General features: G+C 45.3%; 3 protein-coding genes across 5 annotated transcripts; 2 read left to right on the forward strand and 1 right to left on the reverse strand.

The window, feature by feature from the left end:
- Window positions 1–1,509: 1,509 nt before the first annotated feature.
- LOC123428829 lies at window positions 1,510–4,714 on the forward strand. Its single transcript, XM_045112959.1, has 4 exons — window positions 1,510–1,983; window positions 2,943–3,290; window positions 3,384–3,560; window positions 3,987–4,714. The coding sequence occupies exons 1-4, from the start codon at window positions 1,510–1,512 to the stop codon at window positions 4,326–4,328; spliced, it is 1,341 nt and encodes a 446-aa protein (XP_044968894.1). The 3' UTR covers window positions 4,329–4,714.
- A 5,487-nt stretch (window positions 4,715–10,201) lies between these two features.
- LOC123428830 (adoMet-dependent rRNA methyltransferase spb1-like) lies at window positions 10,202–20,752 on the reverse strand. The gene is made up of 9 exons (XM_045112960.1): window positions 19,411–20,752; window positions 18,948–18,995; window positions 18,695–18,858; window positions 18,115–18,271; window positions 17,975–18,036; window positions 17,656–17,839; window positions 17,486–17,575; window positions 10,641–10,774; window positions 10,202–10,534 (listed from the first exon to the last, which is right to left on the reverse strand). Exons 1-9 carry the CDS (start codon window positions 19,927–19,929, stop codon window positions 10,363–10,365), a joined length of 1,530 nt encoding a protein of 509 aa, XP_044968895.1. The 5' UTR covers window positions 19,930–20,752; the 3' UTR covers window positions 10,202–10,362.
- Window positions 10,436–12,619, forward strand: LOC123428032. Of its 3 annotated transcripts, XM_045112189.1 has the most exons (5): window positions 10,436–11,385; window positions 11,541–11,708; window positions 11,947–12,061; window positions 12,165–12,231; window positions 12,329–12,619. In XM_045112189.1, exons 1-4 carry the CDS (start codon window positions 11,269–11,271, stop codon window positions 12,182–12,184), a joined length of 420 nt encoding a protein of 139 aa, XP_044968124.1. In that variant the 5' UTR covers window positions 10,436–11,268; the 3' UTR covers window positions 12,185–12,231; window positions 12,329–12,619. The 3 variants fall into 3 exon arrangements, 2 of the variants coding, with proteins under 2 accessions (XP_044968124.1, XP_044968122.1); XM_045112187.1 differs by having other exon boundaries at window positions 11,947–12,231; XR_006622469.1 differs by having other exon boundaries at window positions 11,870–12,231.
- Window positions 20,753–21,915: the final 1,163 nt, after the last annotated feature.

Here is a 21,915-nt window from a genome sequence, read left to right on the forward strand (position 1 = left end):
TTGTGGGGCCCCTGGGGACCCCCTGCCTTGGCTCTCAACTCTCCTGATCTTCTTCTGTTACGGAAAAAATCTTTTCGGGGATTTTATTCCGTTTGGACTCAGTTTCAAAATCTCCTCTGAAAGGGGTCAAAAACATGGAAAAAACAGGAACTGGCACTTGGCACTGAGTTAATAAGTTAGTCCCAAAAATATATAAAAGGCATGCAAAACATCCAAAGTTTGACAAGATTATAGCATGAAACCATCAAAAATTATAGATACGTTGGAGACGTATCAGGCTTTTACCTACATCGGAGGGGACCTGGGTAAATCCGCTTCTCGTTTCCCAATCACTCCTTTGAGTCGCCACGTCAGGACAATGGACTCACCACTAATTCCATTCATGAGGACATCTGTCGTGACAAAACCACGACAGTGTTGGTGAAATGCACATGACATTTGGACTAGTTCCCAAGGAGATTCGATCCTCAGGTTGGTCGATCGCACCCAACCTGACTCTTGGGGATACTGTGTGTCTGCAGCATAACTCTCGTAGTACAAGGTCAGATGCCTTTAAAGTATCGGCAATATCAATGGGGGGTTGCGAGCCGAATCCACCAAAAGCCAAGGTACTCCGAAGAGTCCTCTGCAAAACGTTCTCGAGTATTTCTTTATATGCATCAGTTTTGAATTGTATCTTCGTCGAATAGTTGGGTTGCCCGGATCCTCGGATTGCCCTGGCCTCACGCGTGGCCGGAGTGCCTCGAGCTTGCCGGCCGGCGGCGAGCATGGCAAGCGTGAGGATGACCAGTGCTGTAGATGCTAGACCTATTGTGAGGCTGGACATGGTCGGCAGGATCCAACACTATATTGGTGGGTGAGCTCCATTGTGGTGTACTGCTTCCTGGACACAGAGAGGAGAAGCGGTCCAGCACTAGATCGGTCGCCGATTGAGGCATTGATTGCTGCATCTGTTGATCTGGTCTTGTGGAGAAAAAGAGATATGTAATTAAGGAAGAGAGAGCAAAGAGATAGAGACAACAGAGAGAGATACACACACCACCGAACCCTTTCAATTGTATTGTAAGGTCAAATGGTTTTTTGTGTTCTATATCTTTTGGAGAATCTGCAATTATTTATCTCATCCTCATGCCAAGTTTCCGACAGAGACATGGTTGTACACTGTCGACTTCAACGGAAACCCGTCTGCACATACTCCACTGTCTATCGAAACTTGGTCTGACCTGAGGTACATACACTACAATGTCATTGATTTGCATCTGACATCAACTATTTACTTCTTAAGTCTGTATGTTATCAACTATACTACTTATTCAAAGTTAATAGAAATCCTAAGAGTGTGTTTCAAAACGACCTGACCGTGAATGTCAAAATGTTAGTACGAAGGAATTAGTGGGTGGCATCAACAATAGATTTACCACGGAATGAATTAGATCGGATTATCCCAGATCCAGGTGCATCTCAAGATAGCTGAGGGAATCAAGAGCTAAGGGATAGCAGGGGACGCTAATGGCACGGAGCCATGGAGCGCAAGGGTGCGCACCTTCTCGCCCCTCGGCCGACACCATTAGGTCCTGGCCCTGCTCCGTGCGGGTGCTCATCGAAGGAGCAGGGCCTCCGAGTACAAGGTCGCCGCCGGACCTAGATCTGGCATGGTGGAGGGAGCAGTACGGCGGAGCTAGGGTCTTTGACGAAGATCGATCTGGCTTGGCCATTAGGTCCTCGCCCTGCTCTGTGCGGGTGCTCATCGAAGGAGCAGGGCGTCCGAGTACAAGGTCGCCGCCGGACCTAGATCTGGCATGGTGGAGGGAGAAGCACGGCGGAGCTAGGGTCTCCGACGGAGATCGATCTGGCTTGGCGGAGGATGAAGTGCGGAGGAGCTTGAGGTGCTCACCGGAGGAGGAGATCGTCGGGGAACGAGGTTGCAATGAGAAAAATGAAATGGGGATGGGAGAGACGAAAAATGAAATAGGGACAGGAGAGGTGATGCTGCAATTTCTCTACCAAACGATAATGCCTTTTTTAATAGTGTCACTTGTTATTGTAGTGCAAGTCGTTTGGGTCAAGCCCAAAGTTCATAAAATGTTAAAGAAAAATATTTATTTAAAAAAGTTTCCTTTTCAACAAAAGCTGAAAATTCATAAAAACAATACTTCTTAGAAAGTATTCCAAATTTTATGCATACATCAATTTTTTTAAACAATTTAACATTTAACCTTATCATCGAAAATTATTAAAAATTTATATAAAAAATGATGCACAATGACACATGCAGCAAGTTGTGCAAAAAAAATAAGAAAATATTACTCAAAAAATATTTATGTAAATATGTTTTACACACAAATGCCATTTTCGATAAAAAAAAACTAAACATTATTACCCCACAAAAAGATCCTTTTGAAAAGAAATGTTTAACAATTTATCTTTTACAAGAAATTTTAAAATTTAATAAAAATTATAACTATTATAAAAAAACTCATCCATTTTTTATGTAAGGAGTACCTAATATTTTAAAAGAAAACATTTAACATTATTATACATATTTATTATAATTAATGCCACATAATAGTATAACAAAGACGTTCTGTATTTTTTCTTGCCCGGTGCAACGCGTGAACATTTATACTAGTGTAATAAAAAGAATAGACTTTTTCTTAAGAGAATAGAAAAAGACTCTGCTGAGGGATTTTTTTTAATCCCTAAAACAAAACAAAAAAAGCTAGTCCCTTAAAAGGAAACACCCATAAGCTCTCGGATGGTATTTTCGTACACAGAACGCAAAATGGGCCAGCCCATTTCGTAGTGTAGGTCCGGTGCAAAAATAGGTGCCATCTGAAGCGCCAAATAGGAATTGGTTCGAGTCGCTACCAGTTCAAATTCAAACGCCAGGTTCTAGAACCCCCCATTCCGACGCCACAGCGACACCGCCCACCATGGCTTAGCCTCACGCCGGCTTCAACACCCCGCGCCCCTCCTCTGTCCGCTCCGCCGCCGCCGCCGCTCGCACCACCGCGGGTTCCTCGTCGTCGGAGACGACCCCCGTCGCCCCCACCTCCCTCCCCCGCGCTGACGTCTCCTCCTCGGGCGCCAAGGCCGGTGGCACCTCGGCCATCCGCACCTCCGTGGGCTCCTCGTCATCCGCGGATCTCTTCGGGACCTCCACCCGCAGCTCCGTGGGCTCCTCGTCATCCGCGGATCTCTTCGGGACCTCCACCCGCAGCTCCGTGGGCTCCTCGCCGTCCACGGATCTCTCCGCGCCCACCACCCGTGACATGGCCTCCATCGCCAAGGTAACCGCGCATGCCTCGCCGTTAATCCCCTGCGCGTGTCTCGCAGCCTAATCGTCAATCGACGACCTTCTCCGGCCCCTTCGTGACCAACAGGAGGTGGGAAAGCGCCTGGACTACGAGGACGACTCCCCCTTCCCCACCGCCGCCTCCCGGCAGCTGCCGCTGCTCGACCTTCCAGACCCCGACAACGCCTCCTCCTGCACCACCGCCGCCTCTGACGCTGACGCGAATCACGCGATGAACGCTTCCGCCGACTCCACCGTCACCCAGGTGAGGCTCCCGACTCCCGACTCCCTACTGATTCTGATTTCTGCTGCTCCTCGAGTTCCGATTGCTGGTTAAAATTTTGGATCCGCACAGTCGAGCCACGCCACTGTGGACCAAGTTCGAGTTGCTTCGGTGGAAATTGAGAGCCATTCTGTTGGATCTGTGTCGAGGTTGCTTCGGTATGCTCCGGTGGTGACAAATTTGGGACGAGGGTCCGTTTTGGGATTCCCCCCCGTCCGAATCAAGGTTCCTGTTGCCCAGCAATCAGAATTTGTGCAGGATCTCGATCGAGTTCCGTTTGCCGCTTTGAAATTTGCAGTGTGACTTGTTGTCGGAGATTCTTAAACTACGCGGCTACGGTCTATCTATTCCGTGAACCTGCAAGTTCCTGACACACTGAAGAAAATGTCGGTGTTCTTCTCCATGCAGGTTGCAGCGCCTGCCGACTCCACCGCCGACGCCGATGGTCCCCTGCTCACGGAGACGGAGGTGGAGGTCGTCCTCGCCGAGCTGAGCGGTGCCCGCGGCCTCAGCCCGCGCTCAAAGCGCCTCCTCCTCGCGCTCGTTGAGGTCGCCGACGCGGAGCTCAATGCCAACCCGACGGCTGCTGTTCTCCACATTCGCCGCGCTGCCTTCTGGAGGAAGGTGCGGGTCGGGATCCTCGCCGCGACGGTCTTTTCCGTCGCCGCGATCGACGCCGCGCTGGCCCTGGCGCTCTACGATGCCCGCCGTGGCAACGGCCGGTACCACCACGCGCTGCCCCCTACCTGATGCGTGCACACGAGCCAGCGATGGAGCCGGTGGATTTGCTTCGCTTCCCTACCTGATAAGTGTTTGCCGCTTCCGATATTTACCAGTAGTTATGATTAGCCTTGTCCCTAGACACATCGTGATGTTTAATTGCTGGTGTTTTTACATGCTCATATAGATAGAACGGAAAAGAAGGGCATTGTTGTGTTACAACGATGTGGTTAGTAGAATTACCGTGACTGAGATCTGCTTCAGTAAGAATGCGTGGAAAATCGGTATTATGCTTACCAGTGCTAGATGCAAATTGTAAGATCAAAACCTCTGGAGAAAGACCGACTAAGTGCCATACATATTTGGCTCCTTTTTGTGGGCACTGTTATGGTATTTCTTGAGCAAGGTTTCATGGATGTTCGAACACTTGCGAGTCTTGAATGCAGGTGCTGATACTTCTATGATATATAGCGTTACCAAGGACAGCAACTTTTTGCAGGATATATATAGATATACTGGAAAGTAGAAACCACACTTGTCTAAATTAGTACTGGAGTATAAATTCTCAATGGACACCATCAATAACATTACTTATTCATCTTAGCAAAATCAAACGTGCAAAATATAACAGCTGTCCAGATATATGTGGAGAGATGTTTCATGAATCTCTGTTTCGAATAGGTTAAAAGTTGCCTGAAGTTTATAGCCCTTTGTTGAACTATGCTTGCACTCGGATACCTGGTCGTGTGAAGTTACACTCAAATACACATGAACTAACAGGGATATGGCAATCTTGCACACAAGACAAAAGTTGAGTTAAATAAAAGTATTCTCTTAGGTGGACATATTGTCATTTCAGTATCATCTTGGCCACCATATAGCCATGTAGTGTGAGTCCAATCTCCATTAACTATCACCAAAACTATCTCAAACAACTTCTTGGTGTTTCATCATCCTCTGTTGGAATGTTATATTTTAGAGATAAAGACCGATGTTAGCATAGAGCAATATGACCATAAGCAGTTTGGATACTTAAATGTTAAGAGAAAAACAAATTTTGTGTTGTGGTATTTTCGGGACAGATGCCAGGGGATGGCTTAGAGAGGTGAGAGCAAGACCGCTGTGGAGATCCGGTACGGGTTGGGCAACAACCCGCGATGGTTTACCCAGGTTCGGGGCCCTCGCTGGAGGTAACATCCCTACTCCTGCATGTGTGGTGTATATTGAGAATATATAGTTGTACATGGTGCTCCTTGAGCTCTGTGGAGGAAGAAGAAGGAGGCTAGGAGCTCTCCTCCTCTCCTGGAGAGGGGGGATGAGTGAATGGGGGGAGCCTGGTGTACGTGTGTGTGTGGCCGGCCTCGCGTGCCCGTGGGCTGGTACCCTGGGTCACCTTATAAAGGGGTGGCCTAAATTTACTGTGGGTCATAATGGATGGGGAACCGTGTGGCCTAACTTTACTATTGGAGGTGACCGGTGCGCAGTGATGCAGGCTGCAACGTCCTCCCGTCTCGTCTGATGGGACGTTGCATCTGTACTCGCTGGGCTCCACCCGGACAGGTTCTAGGCGGCCCTGCTCCAGCCGGCCAGGGTTCCAGCTAGCCAGGTTCCAGTCAGACAATCTCCAGTCGGACAGTCTCCAGCCGTCTAGGGTTCTAGCCGACCAGGGTTCCAGCCAGTCGGTCTTCTGTCTTTACTTCGTTTTATTGTCTGTGTTGATTCGTGGGGTATGTCGTATCGGGGATAACTCCCTCGATGTTTTTTGAAATGTTGTATCATCTTCTTTAGCCTATCCGGGGTCATCCCCCCGACAGTAGCCTCTGAGGCTCCGCGGGACTCGAAGAGTCGGGCGGAAGCTATTGGTAGTTGTTGTAGAAAATGGCAGTGTTGAAACACGGCGTGGCACGGACGAGGAGTCACAAGGCCGGAGTTCAAATCTTCTTTCCATGCCCGCTACATTCCTTAGGGAATCATGGACTAGATGGAAAGTGAGTTCTGCAACCTCGTCGAGGGCAATAAAACGTTGGATGCTTATCAGTGGGAATTTCTGGACTTATCACGCTATGCTGAAGAAGATATTGCAACTGATGCTCGCAGACAAGAGAAGTTCTGTGATGGCCTCCACCCTCACATCAAGCTGACGCTCCTTGTTCAGGACTACCCTGATTTCGCCACCTTGGTGAAGAAGGCTATTTAGGTTGAAATTGGTTTGTAGGAATACAAGGATGGCAATAAGCGCAACTGTGACATGGGCTCATTTGCACAGAAGCGGAAAATCTGGATTCCCCACAACATGGACCTTGCACCTGCTCCTGCTCCAAGGTCGTCATATGCTGCAACTCGTCTGCCTCCTCCACCACCTAGGTAGCCGAGGCTTCTAGCTCCACCATCCCGAGCTCCACGTTCCTGTCCTGGGGACGAGTTATGCTTCAAGCATGGCCGTCCAGGTCACCTTGCCAAAGAATGAAGGCAGAATCAGAATCATCTAGCACTTCCCTCAACTGGTTGTGGTAACAATCAGAACCGCAACAATAATGCCAAGTCTGCTTATGTTCGTGGTGAGGCTAACAACGTTGAGATGAGTGAAGCTCAAGACCATCCTGATGCCATGATGGGTACACTTCATGTTAACTCAGAACCAGCTTTTGTATTGTTTGATATAGGAGCATCACATTCCTTCATGTTAGCAAAAATTGCATTCATGCATGGCATTAAATACGAAGAGATGAACATCTTAATAGTGGTAGACACCCCCGCGGGCCAATGTAGAACCTCCATGGTTTGGCACGATGCCCCTGTTGAAATTGAAGGATTAGCATTCCTTCCCGTTCCCATACTGCTGAAAGTCTTCCAATATTGACCTTATTCTGGGAATGGGCTGGTTGAAGGCTCATACGGCTTCAATCGTTTGTGCCACCAAGACCGTCCATCTCCTACACCCTTCAAATGAAATAATAAGCTACCATGCTCATCTCATTCGAGATGCTGAAGCTCGGCTATATGCCTTGAATTCATCAAATGTGTCACCTCTTCAGGGGATTGAAAACATTCCAGTTGTCCCTGACTGTCCGGATGTCTTTCCAGAAGAACTCCCAGGAATTCCCCATGTGAAAGTTGTTGAGTTTGTCAGATAATATACCACATCTGAATCATAAACCAGACGAGGGCCGACAGGGACGGGTATCAAAACCATGGCACTGTATATATAACAAAAAATCTTACAAGTAACTATCTAAATCATACAAATTATATATTTTTTCACAAAAAGGATAAGAACAAGAGGCTCACCAAGGTGGTGCCAGCGACGGGACGGCGCGGGTGATCGACAACGGTGAGGACGGGGACGGCAAGGCACTAAGTAGACCACACCTACACATATGCAAACTAAGAAGTTAATTTGAGCTCAGATTGCATATAAATCAAATAAAACTTTTAGATAATTACTCCCAAACTAAAACCCACAAATCACTATACTTATAGAGCATGAAACCAGCTAAACTAGCAATAAAAAATGAAAAGGATGAGGTTGCTAACCTTTTAGAACATTTGGATAGATGAGGTGCCTTCAATCTTGACAAATCTTGGCAAAAATAGAGGATCAACTCGATCTTGGGGAAGGAAACTGAGAGGAGAGAAAGCTTGGACTCGGGCTGGAAGAAGCAGGGCTTTATATAGGGAAGACTTGAGTCCTGGTTTGTATCACCAACAGGGACTAAAGGTCTATCTTTAGTCCCAATTTATGATACCAACCGGGACTAAAGGGGCTCGCAGGGGCCCAGTTTGTCGCAACCCCTTTAGTCCCGATTGGTATCACCAAGCAGGACTAAGTAGACCACACCTCCACATATGCAAACTAAGTTAATTTGAGCTCAAATTGCATATAAATCAAATAAAACTCTCACATAATTACTCTTAAACTAAAACCCACAAATCACTAGACTTATAGAGCATGAAACAAGCTAATTAAACTAGCAATGAGAGATGAAAGGATGAAGTTGCTAACCTTTTAGAACACGTGGATAGATGGGGTGCCTTCAATCTTGACAAATCTTAGCAAAAATGGAGGATCAACTCGATCTTGGGGAAGGAAACTGAGAGGAGAGAAAGCTTGGACTCTGGTGGAAGAAGTAGAGCTTTATATGAACTTTAGTCCCGGTTTGTATCTCCTCGTAGTCTGCCAGCTTGAATAAAACCAAAATTGTAATACGAAATGTATTGAACAAAAATATATCTTACAAATTAGTATTGAGTTTGTTTTTTCTTGCAGAAAGCATGTAGTATATCTATAAAAGGTAGTATGAAGTATACACGGAAAATACACTATAGACTACGTAGTACTACATTTTCATGCGTACATATATATAGCATGTGATTTGGATCAAGCACAATCGTCTTCCCCCTATGCATGCTTGCAGCTTTGCTTAGGTAGTCCATTTTCTCCCGCTACTCTCGAGTACCTCTAACGTTTCATCACGGAGTTCGATCGTCATGGTAGCACGATCTTGTGCAGTTGCCGGCACTGATGACGGCGGCAATACCCCCACCGGCACCGCAGAAACTGACGCCATCGACGTAGTCAACGACTTGCCCGCCAAAAAAAGGACGTAGTCGACGGCCCATATGAACATCACCATGTCAACCCGGCGGCGGTGGAGGCAGTCACATCCGGCCGTACGTCGTGTCGTTGTGTCGTCCGTCTAATCCTTGTGCATGTCGTCGCCTCAACGTCGTTCATGAATAAGCGGTTGAGGACTAGAACCTGCTACTAATCTACTTCATGCATGCGTGGTGAAGATGTGCTACAAACCTGAGATACAACGCTCAATGTCGTCGCTGTCGGCGGCTGCATGCGTTCTTTCATGGTCTCGCCGGTGGCAGAAAATGCTCGGGAGGATGCCGATCTGTGGTCACCAGCCGCCCCAGCCGATGACGAAGGATGGCCCAGGCAAAGATTGAACGCTTAAATTGAAATCGGCATTTTCTGTTTTGGTTTGAATAAGAAATAGGGCAGTATGACCACGTGACACATATGGTAAGCAATCTAAATAATTCAAAAAAAGAAAACAGGACAGTATGTGTTGATTAGGTACTGCAACAAGTTTGTGACAAGTACTGGGACGGTATTGGTACCGTCTTAGTACACTTCGTGAGTTTGAGGATCGTTTTGAACGTACCCAACAAGTTCAGGAGCAAAGATGCATTTTACTCCTTTTCATATATGTTTCTAATAGTATTTATTTCCGGATTTATTTTCGGTGGTTTTATATTAATTTCGCTTATGTAAGAAAAATATGAAAACAAATATGATAGGTCAAAACATATGAGCAGTAGTTATATATTATCAGCTACAAATCCCACAAAAATAGGATAACGCCGCTGGATTTTTAATCAGACTGATAGAACCCGTTTATTTTCAGAACTTCAGATGTGATGGACAGCAACAAGGGTGGGGTAACTACCACCAGGTGGTAGGATATATGTACACATTATAATGTTACGTAGACATTAAGTTCTATTTACTCCCTCCGTTCCTAAATATAAGTCTTTGTAGAGATTTCACTAGTGAACTACATACGGATGTATATAGACATACTTTAGAGTGTACATTCAATCATTTTGCTTCGTATATAGACATCTAGTGAAATTGCTTAAAGGACTTATATTTAGGAACGTAGGGAGTAGTATTGTAACTGTTGATGGTTATTATTACCAACTTTGGTCTCCGTTTGGTTTCGGAGAAATTTATAGGCCTTTCCAGAGCCAGAGGGGGTACAATGTACTCTATGAAAAACAACAGCTAGCTATCTGACATGCCTGCTAGCTGAAAAATTCGGGAGCCATGTTTCCAGTTCCTCTGCTTTTACCAGCCTTCTGCCTTCTTTCCGTCGCATGCCTCCGTTCCGGCCACCAGCGCCCTTCTTCGCTTTTCCTCCTTTGGGGGAGTCTCCACTACCCATCCTTCTTCCCTGAACCGGCCCGCTAGACCTGTTGTCCATCTGTGGATCCACCAATACCTTCACATTACAATCCATGGACCCTTCGCAGGGCCCATCATCTCTTATTATCAATCCTTCTTCGGACTAATGATCATGTAAACTAGGCTCGATATTACCTCTGTATTGCCATAGGGATTGGTACGCTTTGCATGTTTGCTCGGACGTTTGACTTCTCCACACTTTTCAGTCCCAAAGGGCACCTGAGCTTCATCAAGAATCCCCTTGACCTGAGCGCCATACCTGGTTGTTGCTACGTATCAGTAGGGTTTACAGTAATTCTTGAAAATGATATGAAGTTATAACTGTTTACTGTATTATTTGTGGTTGTAGGTGTCCAAAAATTTACCTCTGTTGTTCTTGATCATAATCCATTTCCTCACCAGAGTCCTCAAGAGCCTGAGTTTCTTCGTTCTCACTGTTTCTAATGTCTTCTTCCAAATCAAGCAGTGGTGACTCAGCAGCATGAAGTTCTTTTTCGCCCTATAAAAAGCACAAACACAAATCATATATATCACTGAGCTCACTAGCGCAAAAATACTTAAACAAGTACTACTGGAAGCTAAAAAAGGCATGTCCTACTGGCAAGATAACATAAAAATATCATGATAGAACAAGATTTACTTCCCGAACTGTGTTTCACTACAGCAAACAGATCCGAGAGAAAAAAGACCGTATCTTCACGGACGAAATCTGGTCTGTCCATTATTGTCGTGCGATGAGATGCATTGAATGGTGTGGGGCTCAGCGCTAGACCACGTAATACAATCACCCACAAGGATCGGATGACGGATGTTCTGAGGCGTGGGGCAGGTAACTGCAGAAACAGGGCAGCCGTCAGCCTGATGGAGTTAAGCTGTGGCTTGGACGTCCACCGGCGACCTGATCCGTGGATCAGAAAAAATGCTTTTTGGTTTGTCTGGGTGGCATTTGTAGTAAGTATGAGGGGTGGTGGTTGAACTTGACCCATTGTGCACATGCAGCAGATCTATTTTCTCCCAAATACCTGCGCCACCGCGACTTGGACCCCCGCCGCCATGAGAAAGAGCAGAACAAATCTGAGAGATGGAGTTCCTGGTGCAGCCAATAAAAAGGTAATTACCAAAGCTATGTCTCCTGGCGTAATTTTCTTGATGGCATTTGCTTCCAAGAGGCACGAAACCTGTGCCGATCTTTTGGGTGGTCGTATCGACGGTGCTCGAGGAGCTGAATGGCAGCAAAATCTTGTTGCTGCCTTTGCATTACCCAGTCCGACTTGAGGAAGGTGGCTACCTTGAGACACAGGTGGAGGAACGCAGCGCGCAAGCTCAGATTTGTGCTGCATATGCCGTGGCGGGGGTGCAAAGAGAAGGGTCACCACAGGCATCAGAGCTCTCTCCGGGAAGATCAGCTCACAAGCTCCAGGCTGAGCGAAGAGGTATGTAAGCATAGTATTTTGGAAAATGAATGCCTACAATTAGAACCGTATACATGATCTGTACAATCTGTTGTTAGTGAATAGGATTTGGCAACCATAGTATTTTGTAAAATGGCTGCCCATTTGTATAGAGTATGGAATTAATGGGGAATGTTGCGCAGGTGTTCCACGAGCACAGCGCAATGTTGCCATTGGATGTAATATTGAAAACCTTTTCACAGCAGTGGCATTCTCACAGGAGTGGATCTTGCTGTGCGGAGTAAGGATAGATGCTGCTGCTCCTGGGAGGACGCTTTGCCCGAATTATGCGTCCGCACTGGAAAAAACAATTAGGTGCTTCGCTAAAGATCCTGGTGAGGATGTGACTGTGCCAACACTGGGAACAAGCTTCGACTCATTGTGGGAAGCAAATGATTTCTATAATTTGTACTCATTGGAGAATATGTTCGGTATCAGGTATGGCAAGAGCAAGTTAAATGTCGACAGAACAAAATGCATGCAAGAGATAGTCTGTGGATGCATGGTAAGTTGGGACTACGAAGTGCATGATTTAATTTTCACTGATCCATAGACAATACTGAAATGATAATAGCAATATGGTATGTTGGTGGTCCATGCAGGGGAAAGCAATTGTTGAGAACACAAGGTCATGTAGATTCTAGTGTCCAGCTCTAGTTAGGCTGATCCGATCGAAAGACAATGGATGGTACATAGCGGAGCACCATGAGGAGCACAACTACTCGGTGACGCCAGATTTTGGGTAGAGAATAAACTGGCTGTCACACAAACACATAGATGTTTACAGCAGGATTTAGCAATGTAATTAAGGCAAAACAATGTAAAATTTTCAAAGGTATATAACATCACAGTTGTAGGTTCTTTGAGTCAATGGAGAATGTACCCTTCACAAAGCGTGCAATTCGAAATTTATGTGGGAAAATTAGCCGAGAACAAGCTGAAGATGATTTAGGAATACAATGGAGGTCTTTGCCAAACTAGGCTCTAAGGAACGACACTTCACTTATCGTGTGCAAGCTGATACTGAGGGCAGGATTAGTACACTGATGTGGGAGAATAGTAGCAGTAGACTGCAGTACAGTTTTTTGGGGGTTGTAGTGACCTTGGACACGACTTACAGAACTAATCTGTACGACATGCCTTCAGGTATCAAACACGGATGTATTGGTCCAGGGTAGATCAGTAGATAGGGTGTATTAAGGACAATCCGGTTGTGTTGTGGCATGATAACTAGCTATGATGTAACTATGAATAATTTGGAAACCATGAACATTTTCTCGGTATTGTGTTGCTGGTGATTGATTTGCATAGGCAGTACACCAAACCTTGTCAGTATTGTTGTGGTTGCCTTGTGAGAATTCTAGCTGTGAAATAGGAAAAATGGGGTACACCTCGTCCAGCAGGCTGGTTGGGTGATGTGAATTGTAATGGTTTAGCAAGCATTTAAGATTACTCTAGTGCCATGTGTCTCAAGGAGGTGTTCCAGTGGCATGTCGTCCATAACTGGGTCAATTTCAAGGAGCAATGACGATGGTGGTTCTCTTCTTTTTAGGGGTTCTAATACTCTGTTTTGGGTGAAGGTTGCTATGTCTCATGGTTCTGAATCATCTGTGAACCAAGCATTGGGGGAAGAAAGGGAGTCAAGTTCGGTGTCCGTGCTATCGTATATATCATTGAAGGTAGTTTAGCTTCAGTAGTTGGCTTGAGGGAGTACATGTTGCAAACCTATGATTTATCATGGCTTCAGGATTCAGTTGCTGAGGAAGTACAATGTTTCAAGCCTATGATTTTTTACAAGCTTGTGCACTCGAGGTTTAGCTTCAGTATGTTAATTCAGTCATTTACAAGCCTATGATTTTCTTTCGGGTGTTTACAAGCCTATGATGACAAGAGAACCTACAACCGGACTGGGCAAATCCAGTGGATGTGTCCGCGGATAGTGACAGGTCACCCCTAAAAAGTCCGTGTCCGCGATCAATCTCCCTAAAAAAAATTCTCAAATTCATAGTAGTCTGGTGCAACGTTAAATTTACACACCTAGTTGAACACACACACACACACACGTAATAGGACTAGCAAAAATTGTCATGTTCTACTAACTATGGATGAATGACAATGGAAGTACTTCATCCAAGGCCGTCCTTGCCCTTGCCGTCTTCGTTGTATAAGTAAAGGTCGAAAATGGTTCAAGGCAGATATGCTAACTATCGGAGCTGTCCGATCCGTTGTCGTCCTCCTCATTCTCCTCTTTGGGAGGGGGGGGCTCCTCATTCTCCTCTTCTGGGATGGGGGGTGGAGTCCGGCCATGACGCGCGGACCGCCCGGCTTTGCTCCCTTGCAAGGGCGTGTGTCGTCCTCCCTTGCAGCTTCTCGATGATGTGGGCATGGAGGGCCTCCGAGTTGTTGTCCAAGGCGGCGTGCGACTCTGCCTCCATGGTGTCGGTCTCTAGGGATGTCATGGCTTGTTGAGCCTTGTTCCTTGCACGACGAGCATGCCACTCCTCCTGGCCGGTTGGGCTGTGACACATGCAAGCGTTGACTTCACACTCAGAGCCTGATGCCACAAAGACAAGGTGCCACTAAAGAGGGTGCGTTGCCAACTCGTGGTTGCGGCGTCCGATGGGGCCGCAGTCACGTGCCGCTCACCACCAGCCTCGATGGATCCAACTGTCATTTGGCCGGACGCAATAGATTCCCGCCAGATCGACTCGGACCGCGGTCGGGCGCAATCATCTCGGGAGCAATATAGAGCCAATCAGACGGCCATCTCCTCGTCCCCGCATAGGACGAGGTCCCAGTTAACAAATCGGGAGACCTCGAAGTCGGATCCACTGCCCATCATGGGAGAGAAGGTCGTACATCGCCATACATGAGCTTAGGGCGGAGTGGAGTGGCTAGAGTTTGGTCCGAAATGCGGACAAAGACAAATATATACTGGGCGGGTGAGCCATGGTGGGTAGGATCTGACATGACAAACACGTCCGAACGCGTCCGGGCATCGCCATATCCGTCCCACATATGAGTTGGGTATGGAGGTTGCATGTCTGCGCGGACATTTGGTTTATGTTTGGAGCAGCCTATTGGTTGACTTTTTTTCTGTCTAGGCAATGTATGGACAGGTCGTCTGAGCGTTTCTAGCTGATACAAGGCGTCCGATTGTATACGAAGGACTTACATCCTATTTCGGTCATATAGGAAAATCGTGTGTGCATGTGTGATTGTTTTACTTTAATTGTCTTGGCATGGAAATTATCAGAAACGGGTTTTTTGTTTTAAAAAATATCACAAAAATAGTTGCATGCATGGATTTAAGATCACGCATGCAATATGCAGGGTGGGCCCAGCATGCAGCGGTTATCAGTTGGCTGATGGGACAACGTCGTTGGTACAGAACTTCGGATATGACAGCCCACTCATGTGATCCCACATTTGAGTCGGCCGAATTACAGACGACGTCGGTTCTATCGTTCATCCGATGTGGCACAGTGGGCCACAAATTGGTTGGGAGAACTAACCCTAAGCATGTTAGACTGGGGATCTTGGAGCGATCGAACGACAAGGATGAGGGCACATGAGCTCGGGCTCATATTAGCATTTACAATATCTTCACTTCTAACGGAAAGCAGAACCCAACGCTTTGTTGAGACACCCCCAATATACGGACGTGTAAACCATCTCTACAACACCCACCCACACTCGAATAAGTTAGCCACATTTTAAATATTTTTATTTGAGGAAGTTATCCAAATGCCCATTAAATAACCATTGACTTGTATGGAAGGAACCACGATCTGATCTCCTAATGAGAACCAAAAACTAACCCAAGACTTTGTAGCATTGGTGTCTGCATCCATCTCGCTAGCTCTGGTCAAGGCCCAGTGCTAGCCTCCACCAGATCACATCCATGGCACGGGACAACTTACCAATGATCATGAACACATTGCTCGGCGACAACGTGGAGTGATGAGCATGGCCGGTTCAGACAGTGGCAGTTCCCACTGGAAGCACAAGTCAGGATAGGCCTATTTGCAATTTGGGCTTTTCTAGTACTTTTGAGGTTAGTCCCCCCCCCCCCCATTGTGGGCCAAATCTAAACCATAGGGGTCGTTCTGTGCAAGTCAGCTGAGCACAAAACACACAAGTCACATAGAAGTAGGAGTTTACATATGTGGCTAATTACTAGTTCCAGGCTTAAGTCCATCGATCCTTTCCTTTTTTGGTTTTGATCCGCCGCCTCCATCCTGATGGAATTCATCTCCCAGCCGCCGAGGAACATGGCGCAAGGTAGCTGCTGCAGCCGAGCAGATTCACCTCTGCAACGACAACTAGCCGATTAACTGCTGAGGACATAACAGCCTCTCAGTTTTAGTCTTTAGTCTCAGCAGTAAATTGTTTTCCTTTTCTACTTGTACTTTTTTTATCCGGATCATACATGCTATCAAGTTATCTGCCAAAGATATTTTGACTTGTCATCCTCCTGGTAAAAAGTATCAAGTAGACCAACATGATATTCTTCCTTCTATTTGTTTAACTTAACGTGAAAAATGATTTGCACTGCGCTTGCAGGAATACTAAGTACTTCAATTTGATATCGGCAAAAGAATGCTTAATATTTGTACGAAATTTTAAACATTCACTCTTCTACTGTGGCAATTTCCGTTGCTGTTTGTTTAATCCTTTGAAGTCAGAATAGACTCGTTTGTTCAATAAATGCTGCTCCCATGTAAACACTTATTTAATCACAACCAATTGTTTGTTTGTTCTTTCAGATTCATGGAGTAAAAAATGTTTCAGTTTGGAGGAAGGATAAACATAAGAGGCAGCTCAATGTGTTTCGCTTGAAGGACAAGAACAATCTGCTGGCTAGTTAAATTACTAGATGGACTCCTTTACTTGACAGTATAATAGGAACTGTGTAGACATGCTCATGCTCAAGTGTATTTGTAATAACGTTTCACAAGGAATAAACATGTGGGCTTTTGCTACAATTGCATATGACAAATTATATTTATTTATTTAATGACAGTTATAACACCTTTGACACCGGCGGTATGTGCTCTCTACTACTCAATGCATATACTTTTTAACTCAAATTATGGATGTATTTTCGAATTCAAGCAGGTTGATTTGAATTTGAGTTTGCCATGTAGCAATGGTTTAATTACCATGTCTATCAACCGATTCTGCGGTTGTCAAACACCCGTCTCAAATGTTTTGAAACGAAGGCTATGGCAACACCTTAGACGGGTGCAAAAACTATATCTAGCACCTGTAGCCACAGTTTTACCCGTTGCTACATTACTATAAAACCGCCTCAACCTCCTATATACCTAAATAGTTCATGCTCACTACCTCTATTATATTAACATGTACACATGCCACCTCATCAGAGGCACACCACAACATGCATAAGAAAAAGTTTCCATTATTAGTTGATCCCATTAACACATCCCACCCCACCACACATGCCACCTCATCTAGGCTCCACTCAATATACATGGGAAAAAAATTCCATCATATTATGCCACTTATACTAAAAAAAATTGACTACACAATAATCAAATACGATATATAATATTTATTTTAAAATTTAGTTCATATATTAGTAATTCAACTATGGATGTTTCATACAATCAAATCACTGAATATATTGCAACCGATTCTGGCAGCAATGTGCGGGGCGCCAAAGAGAAAACTCCAGGAGCAGAATGTTGCAGATGCAAAGTAAGACAGATAGGATTATGTAAACAGCAGGATACCTCAATAGCACAAATAGGAAACAAGTCAGGATCACCATAACCATCTTCTGTGGCACCAATTTGCATTCCTGATGTCTTGTGTGCTTTACCCTGGATGAAGAGACATTTATGCACACAATTAAATTAATGCCACATCGCAGCATCTACATTTCATATATAACGGGCAATACCTTTGCATGAGGCCTTGATTGATGCTTCACTTTCATTCTCTTTGTATCAACAATATTCTTCAAATCTTCCACTTCGTGTAAAAGTTGGTCATCATCACTGCCCTTGCTGTCCGTCACAGTCCCATCAGCCTTTAGTGTCACTTGTGAACATGACAACAGTGCTTTCCTTATGCGCATGCGCCATCTAACATTGTGAATCAATTTCGTATGAGGTTGACAGGACCAATTTCTGTGCATGCCCAACTAATAGACATGTTTGGGTAATCATAATCTAGAGGTAAATTACAAGACAGGAAAGGAACTGAAGAAATATACTTACTTCAAGAGATGATTGTAGCCATTTTCACGCAGCACAAACAAATATTCACAAAGGTCTTTTATCTGCTAGACAGCAAGGAGTACAAGCAACCGGGTCATAACTAAGATATAAGAGAAGCTAGGCAGGCATTACTCCAATACCTCATCTGTAGTAAGCTCATGATTCTTCATAGGCAGAGATGCTGGATCGTCAAATGAAATTGTCAAAAAAGAACCAAGAAAGTCCAGTGGTGTCTGGGCCTCAGACCATATAAAATCTGATGCTAGACCAGTTTTCCAGAATTCTGTGCTTTCCTGCCTACATACATAGTGTATGACACAAATTTAGAACAGCGTACCTCCAAACTGGACAACTTCAAACTTGGAAAGTACGGATCATGAAGAAAAGAACAGCAATGCCAGCTAATTTTACTGCCTATTTACTGCTCTAAAATAATCGTGCTTAACTGCTTTTTTGACTTTATGAATAAGCTCATCCTATCTCTCCCTCTATTTCAGATGGCGATGGCACAACATTATATTGATGTCAGAAAGGTATGGCGTCTCCCATATGACGAAGTACATGGTGAGGCCAACGCCTTTGCATGGAGGCACCATACCTTTGCAGCAACAATATTGTGACAAACGATGTCACATAACAACTACATGAGCTACTAAGATATGCAAGAAGACAAATTCCAGTGTTGATGTCAAACAAAAAAACAAAAACAAAAAAAGCTACCGCTTGCTCTTCTCTGCATCCACACTCATCAAGTGCAAGTGCTTCAAATCAAGAAGTTCTGGTTGAATGTTTGCGGGGGCTTTATATCTCAGACAGATAACATAAATTTCAGCAGGCGTGCACCGACTTGCTACAGGTCTACTCAGATGGACACGCTCAAATAGCTGTAATGTGTACATTTGATGCATTAATAGCAACTTGAATAAAAGAAATAGCAAAACAAACACTTTAAAAAGCTGTGATCAAAACACACCTGTTTCAGGCAGAACATTATAGCGTTGTAATCTTGACACCTGAAGAACTATTGAAGAGAATAAAAACTGATTTCAGATGTGCACTTCACACAGGGGAACGACATCAAGAGTCATAATTTGCTTCGTAACAGATTGAAGAACTAATGGAAATAAAAAAATGAGTGTTACAAGAAGGCATCAACATAAAAACTACTACCTCCGTTACTCGTTTTTTCAGTTCAAATTGAATTGCAAAAATGTCTTATATTTAGTTATGGAAGTAGTACCAAGAAGCTACCAGAACAAATATGATCCACTATGTTTATCACACTAGGTAAAGTACTGATCCACTATGAAAGCTTAGTCACACTAGCATATATATCCGACAAACTTTTATAACATAAAAAAACATATTTATCACATGTTTGCATAAGAAGCCTCACATCATGAATTCACCCTGCAAAACAAATACATCATTCATACCTTAGTGATGAAGGTGCCATTGGGGGCGAGGAACATGGTAGCTAGGCGCACGGCGTCCATGACAAGCGCTGACTGCGTGGTGGTGGCCTCCTGCGCAGCCGATGCACCGGTGCCACCGCACTTTTTCTTTCGTCCAGCACCGTCGTGGAGGACGACTTCAAATGATGCGACGCCCCTTGAATCCATGAGCCGCCGCACGGCGGCGCCGCACCTGGCACTGGCAGTTATGTCTTCCTTGAGAGAGAGAGCGCCGCTGATGGGGCGGATGGGAGCGAGGTCGACACCGACGACGAAGGCGCCGGGGGCGGCGCGGCTGACGGCCACCTGGACCCACCCCCCAGGCGCGGCGCAGAGATCAAGCACCGCGCGAGCCGTCGGGAGAAAACGGAAGAGCGTGTCGAGCTGGAGCAGCTTGAAGGCCGCGCGACTTCGGTACCCTTGCTCCTTCGCAAGGAGGTCGAACTTGTCGTGCCGCCGCTGTTTCCCGATCCCCGCATCCATGGGCATGGCTGACGCCATCGCCGCAGAATTCTCAATGGGAGGAGAGCTGCGAACTAGGGTTTCGAGGCCGGGCTTGCTTCTCTGCGGGTTTTTTTTTTTACAGTGCAGGACGCTTCGCTCGTTTTGTCCTGAGTTTTCTTAAGAGGTTTTTGTTCAGAGTTTTTTTTAAGGGTAACTAGGGGTTTTATTCAAGGCGTAGTATCTAATGCATCTGCGATGATTTGTGAATCCCTCTATCCGTTGACTTTCGACCGGCCGATCCCCCATTCCACGCACGCGATAAAAATCTGCATGGAGTTGCGAAAACACGCCCGCACCAGCTTTTAGTTATGCCTGCTTATTTGCTAATAACCCCCCAACCAAAGCAGTTGTGCTAATCCCCGCACGTCTCCTTCTCAATTCCTAATTGCAGCCGCAACATGCATCCCAGCGACAGGTACGAGCAGGACGCCATGCATCCGAACGGACAGTCGGCACGGCGGAATTCATCTTCCTTAATGATCTCTGCAACGGCCATGACGGGATGCATCTCTGATTCCGTACGCCCCATTAGGGTGATGGAAAAATCTTTGTCCCATGATACGCCGCAACTGATCTTGGCGGCTCCTGCTGTTATGGATGTCCAATATACATCAGCGGTGATCCATAGTACAAGTGATGATCCTGAGCATGCCTGTGCATCTAGCCGCTTGGAGGCCCATCTCAGTTTCCATGCTATGGCTGTAGAAAATACTACTACTGCAGAATACGAATCAGACTTCAGTACTATGCATGGAGCTTCAGATAACATTGGTAAATGCTAACCATGTTGGGTATGACCCAGACGGCCAGACTATTTGTGTATGTTGTACATGTGTTCTAATTATCTAGAGACTGACAATATTGATGCATGTGCAGCTACAGAATTAGGCAAAAACTTGAAAACTCAAGTGAAGGAGGGAGAGTTTGCTACGCCAAAAAAGAAAGAAAGCATTCCTCTATTTGTGAGTTTTATAACTTTTTGTTTGCCATGTCCATGTTCAGTTCAGAAGTTTATGCATGATGATGATTATTGTCTTCCATTATTTATTTTTAGTGTTCCTCTTTTACACCGAGATGTGACGAGAAGCTGAAGCCTAAAGTAGGGATGACATTTGAAGGCCTTGAGGCCGTGGAGGAGTTTTACAAGTCATATGCACATCATGTGGGTTTTGGCGTTCGTGTGGGACAACAGAAAAGGTTGGACAATAATGTGGTTCGAACAAAGCGGTTCATGTGCAATAGGGAAGGATTCAGGTCTAAGAAGAGCAAGGACATTAAAGATCCAACAAAGAAATTTCGTAAGAATACAACCACACGATGTGATTGTGATGCACATATCTTCGTCAAGCTGTGTGGCGATAACACCTAGAAGTTACATTCATGGATTGAGCGCCACAGTCATGGCCTTGTATCGCCTGATAAATGCATTTGATCAGATCAAATCGCAAAGTTAGTGAGAGGGCAAAAAATACACTATACACATGTCACAAAGCAAGCATAGGCACATGTCAGTCATACATGCTCCTTCAAGTCAGCGAAGGTGGGTTTCCAAATGTTGGATGCTCAAAGAGGGACCTACAAAATTACTACCGTGACCTCAGGCTAAAAATCAGGAATGCAGATGCTCAAATGTTTGTCGCTCAGCTAGCTAGAAAGCAAGAAGTCAATCCATCTTTTTTCTATGATTTTGTTGTCAATGATGAGGGGAAGTTGATGTATGTATTCTGGGCAGATGCCATGAGTAGGAAAAACTACAATCACTTTGGTGGTGATGGGGTGGTATCCTTTGATTCAACTTACACTACTAATCAATACAACATGATCCTTGCACCATTTACGGGGGTCAATCATCACTTACAAAGTGTGTTTTTTGGCGCGCCATTCTTGCAAGATGAGCAAACTAAGTCATATGTTTGGTTGTTTGAGACATTCCTTAGAGCCATGGGAGGGGTAGCACCTAGACTAATTATAACTGATGAAGCT

The sequence above is a fragment of the Hordeum vulgare genome, chromosome 2H, assembly GCF_904849725.1.
Source record: "Hordeum vulgare subsp. vulgare chromosome 2H, MorexV3_pseudomolecules_assembly, whole genome shotgun sequence".
Lineage (NCBI taxonomy): Eukaryota > Viridiplantae > Streptophyta > Magnoliopsida > Poales > Poaceae > Hordeum > Hordeum vulgare.

What these genes read in the sequence shown, in the direction of transcription:
- LOC123428032 (XM_045112187.1), top strand. Translation starts at nt 11,269, where the DNA reads ATGCAGCAGATCTATTTTCTCCCAAATACCTGCGCCACCGCGACTTGG. An exon ending in CTGGTGCAGCCAATAAAAAG is followed by an intron (nt 11,386 to 11,540) that starts GTAATTACCAAA and finishes TGCATTACCCAG; the next exon opens with TCCGACTTGAGGAAGGTGGC. An exon ending in AGATAGTCTGTGGATGCATG is followed by an intron (nt 12,232 to 12,328) that starts GTAAGTTGGGAC and finishes TGGTCCATGCAG; the next exon opens with GGGAAAGCAATTGTTGAGAA.
- LOC123428830 (XM_045112960.1), bottom strand. Translation starts at nt 19,929, where the DNA reads ATGGCGTCAGCCATGCCCATGGATGCGGGGATCGGGAAACAGCGGCGG. An exon ending in ATGAGCTTACTACAGATGAG is followed by an intron (nt 18,037 to 18,114) that starts GTATTGGAGTAA and finishes GCTGTCTAGCAG; the next exon opens with ATAAAAGACCTTTGTGAATA. An exon ending in GGCTACAATCATCTCTTGAA is followed by an intron (nt 17,840 to 17,974) that starts GTAAGTATATTT and finishes TCACAATGTTAG; the next exon opens with ATGGCGCATGCGCATAAGGA.
- LOC123428829 (XM_045112959.1), top strand. Translation starts at nt 1,510, where the DNA reads ATGGCACGGAGCCATGGAGCGCAAGGGTGCGCACCTTCTCGCCCCTCG. An exon ending in ATGAAATAGGGACAGGAGAG is followed by an intron (nt 1,984 to 2,942) that starts GTGATGCTGCAA and finishes ACCATGGCTTAG; the next exon opens with CCTCACGCCGGCTTCAACAC. An exon ending in CCGACTCCACCGTCACCCAG is followed by an intron (nt 3,561 to 3,986) that starts GTGAGGCTCCCG and finishes TTCTCCATGCAG; the next exon opens with GTTGCAGCGCCTGCCGACTC.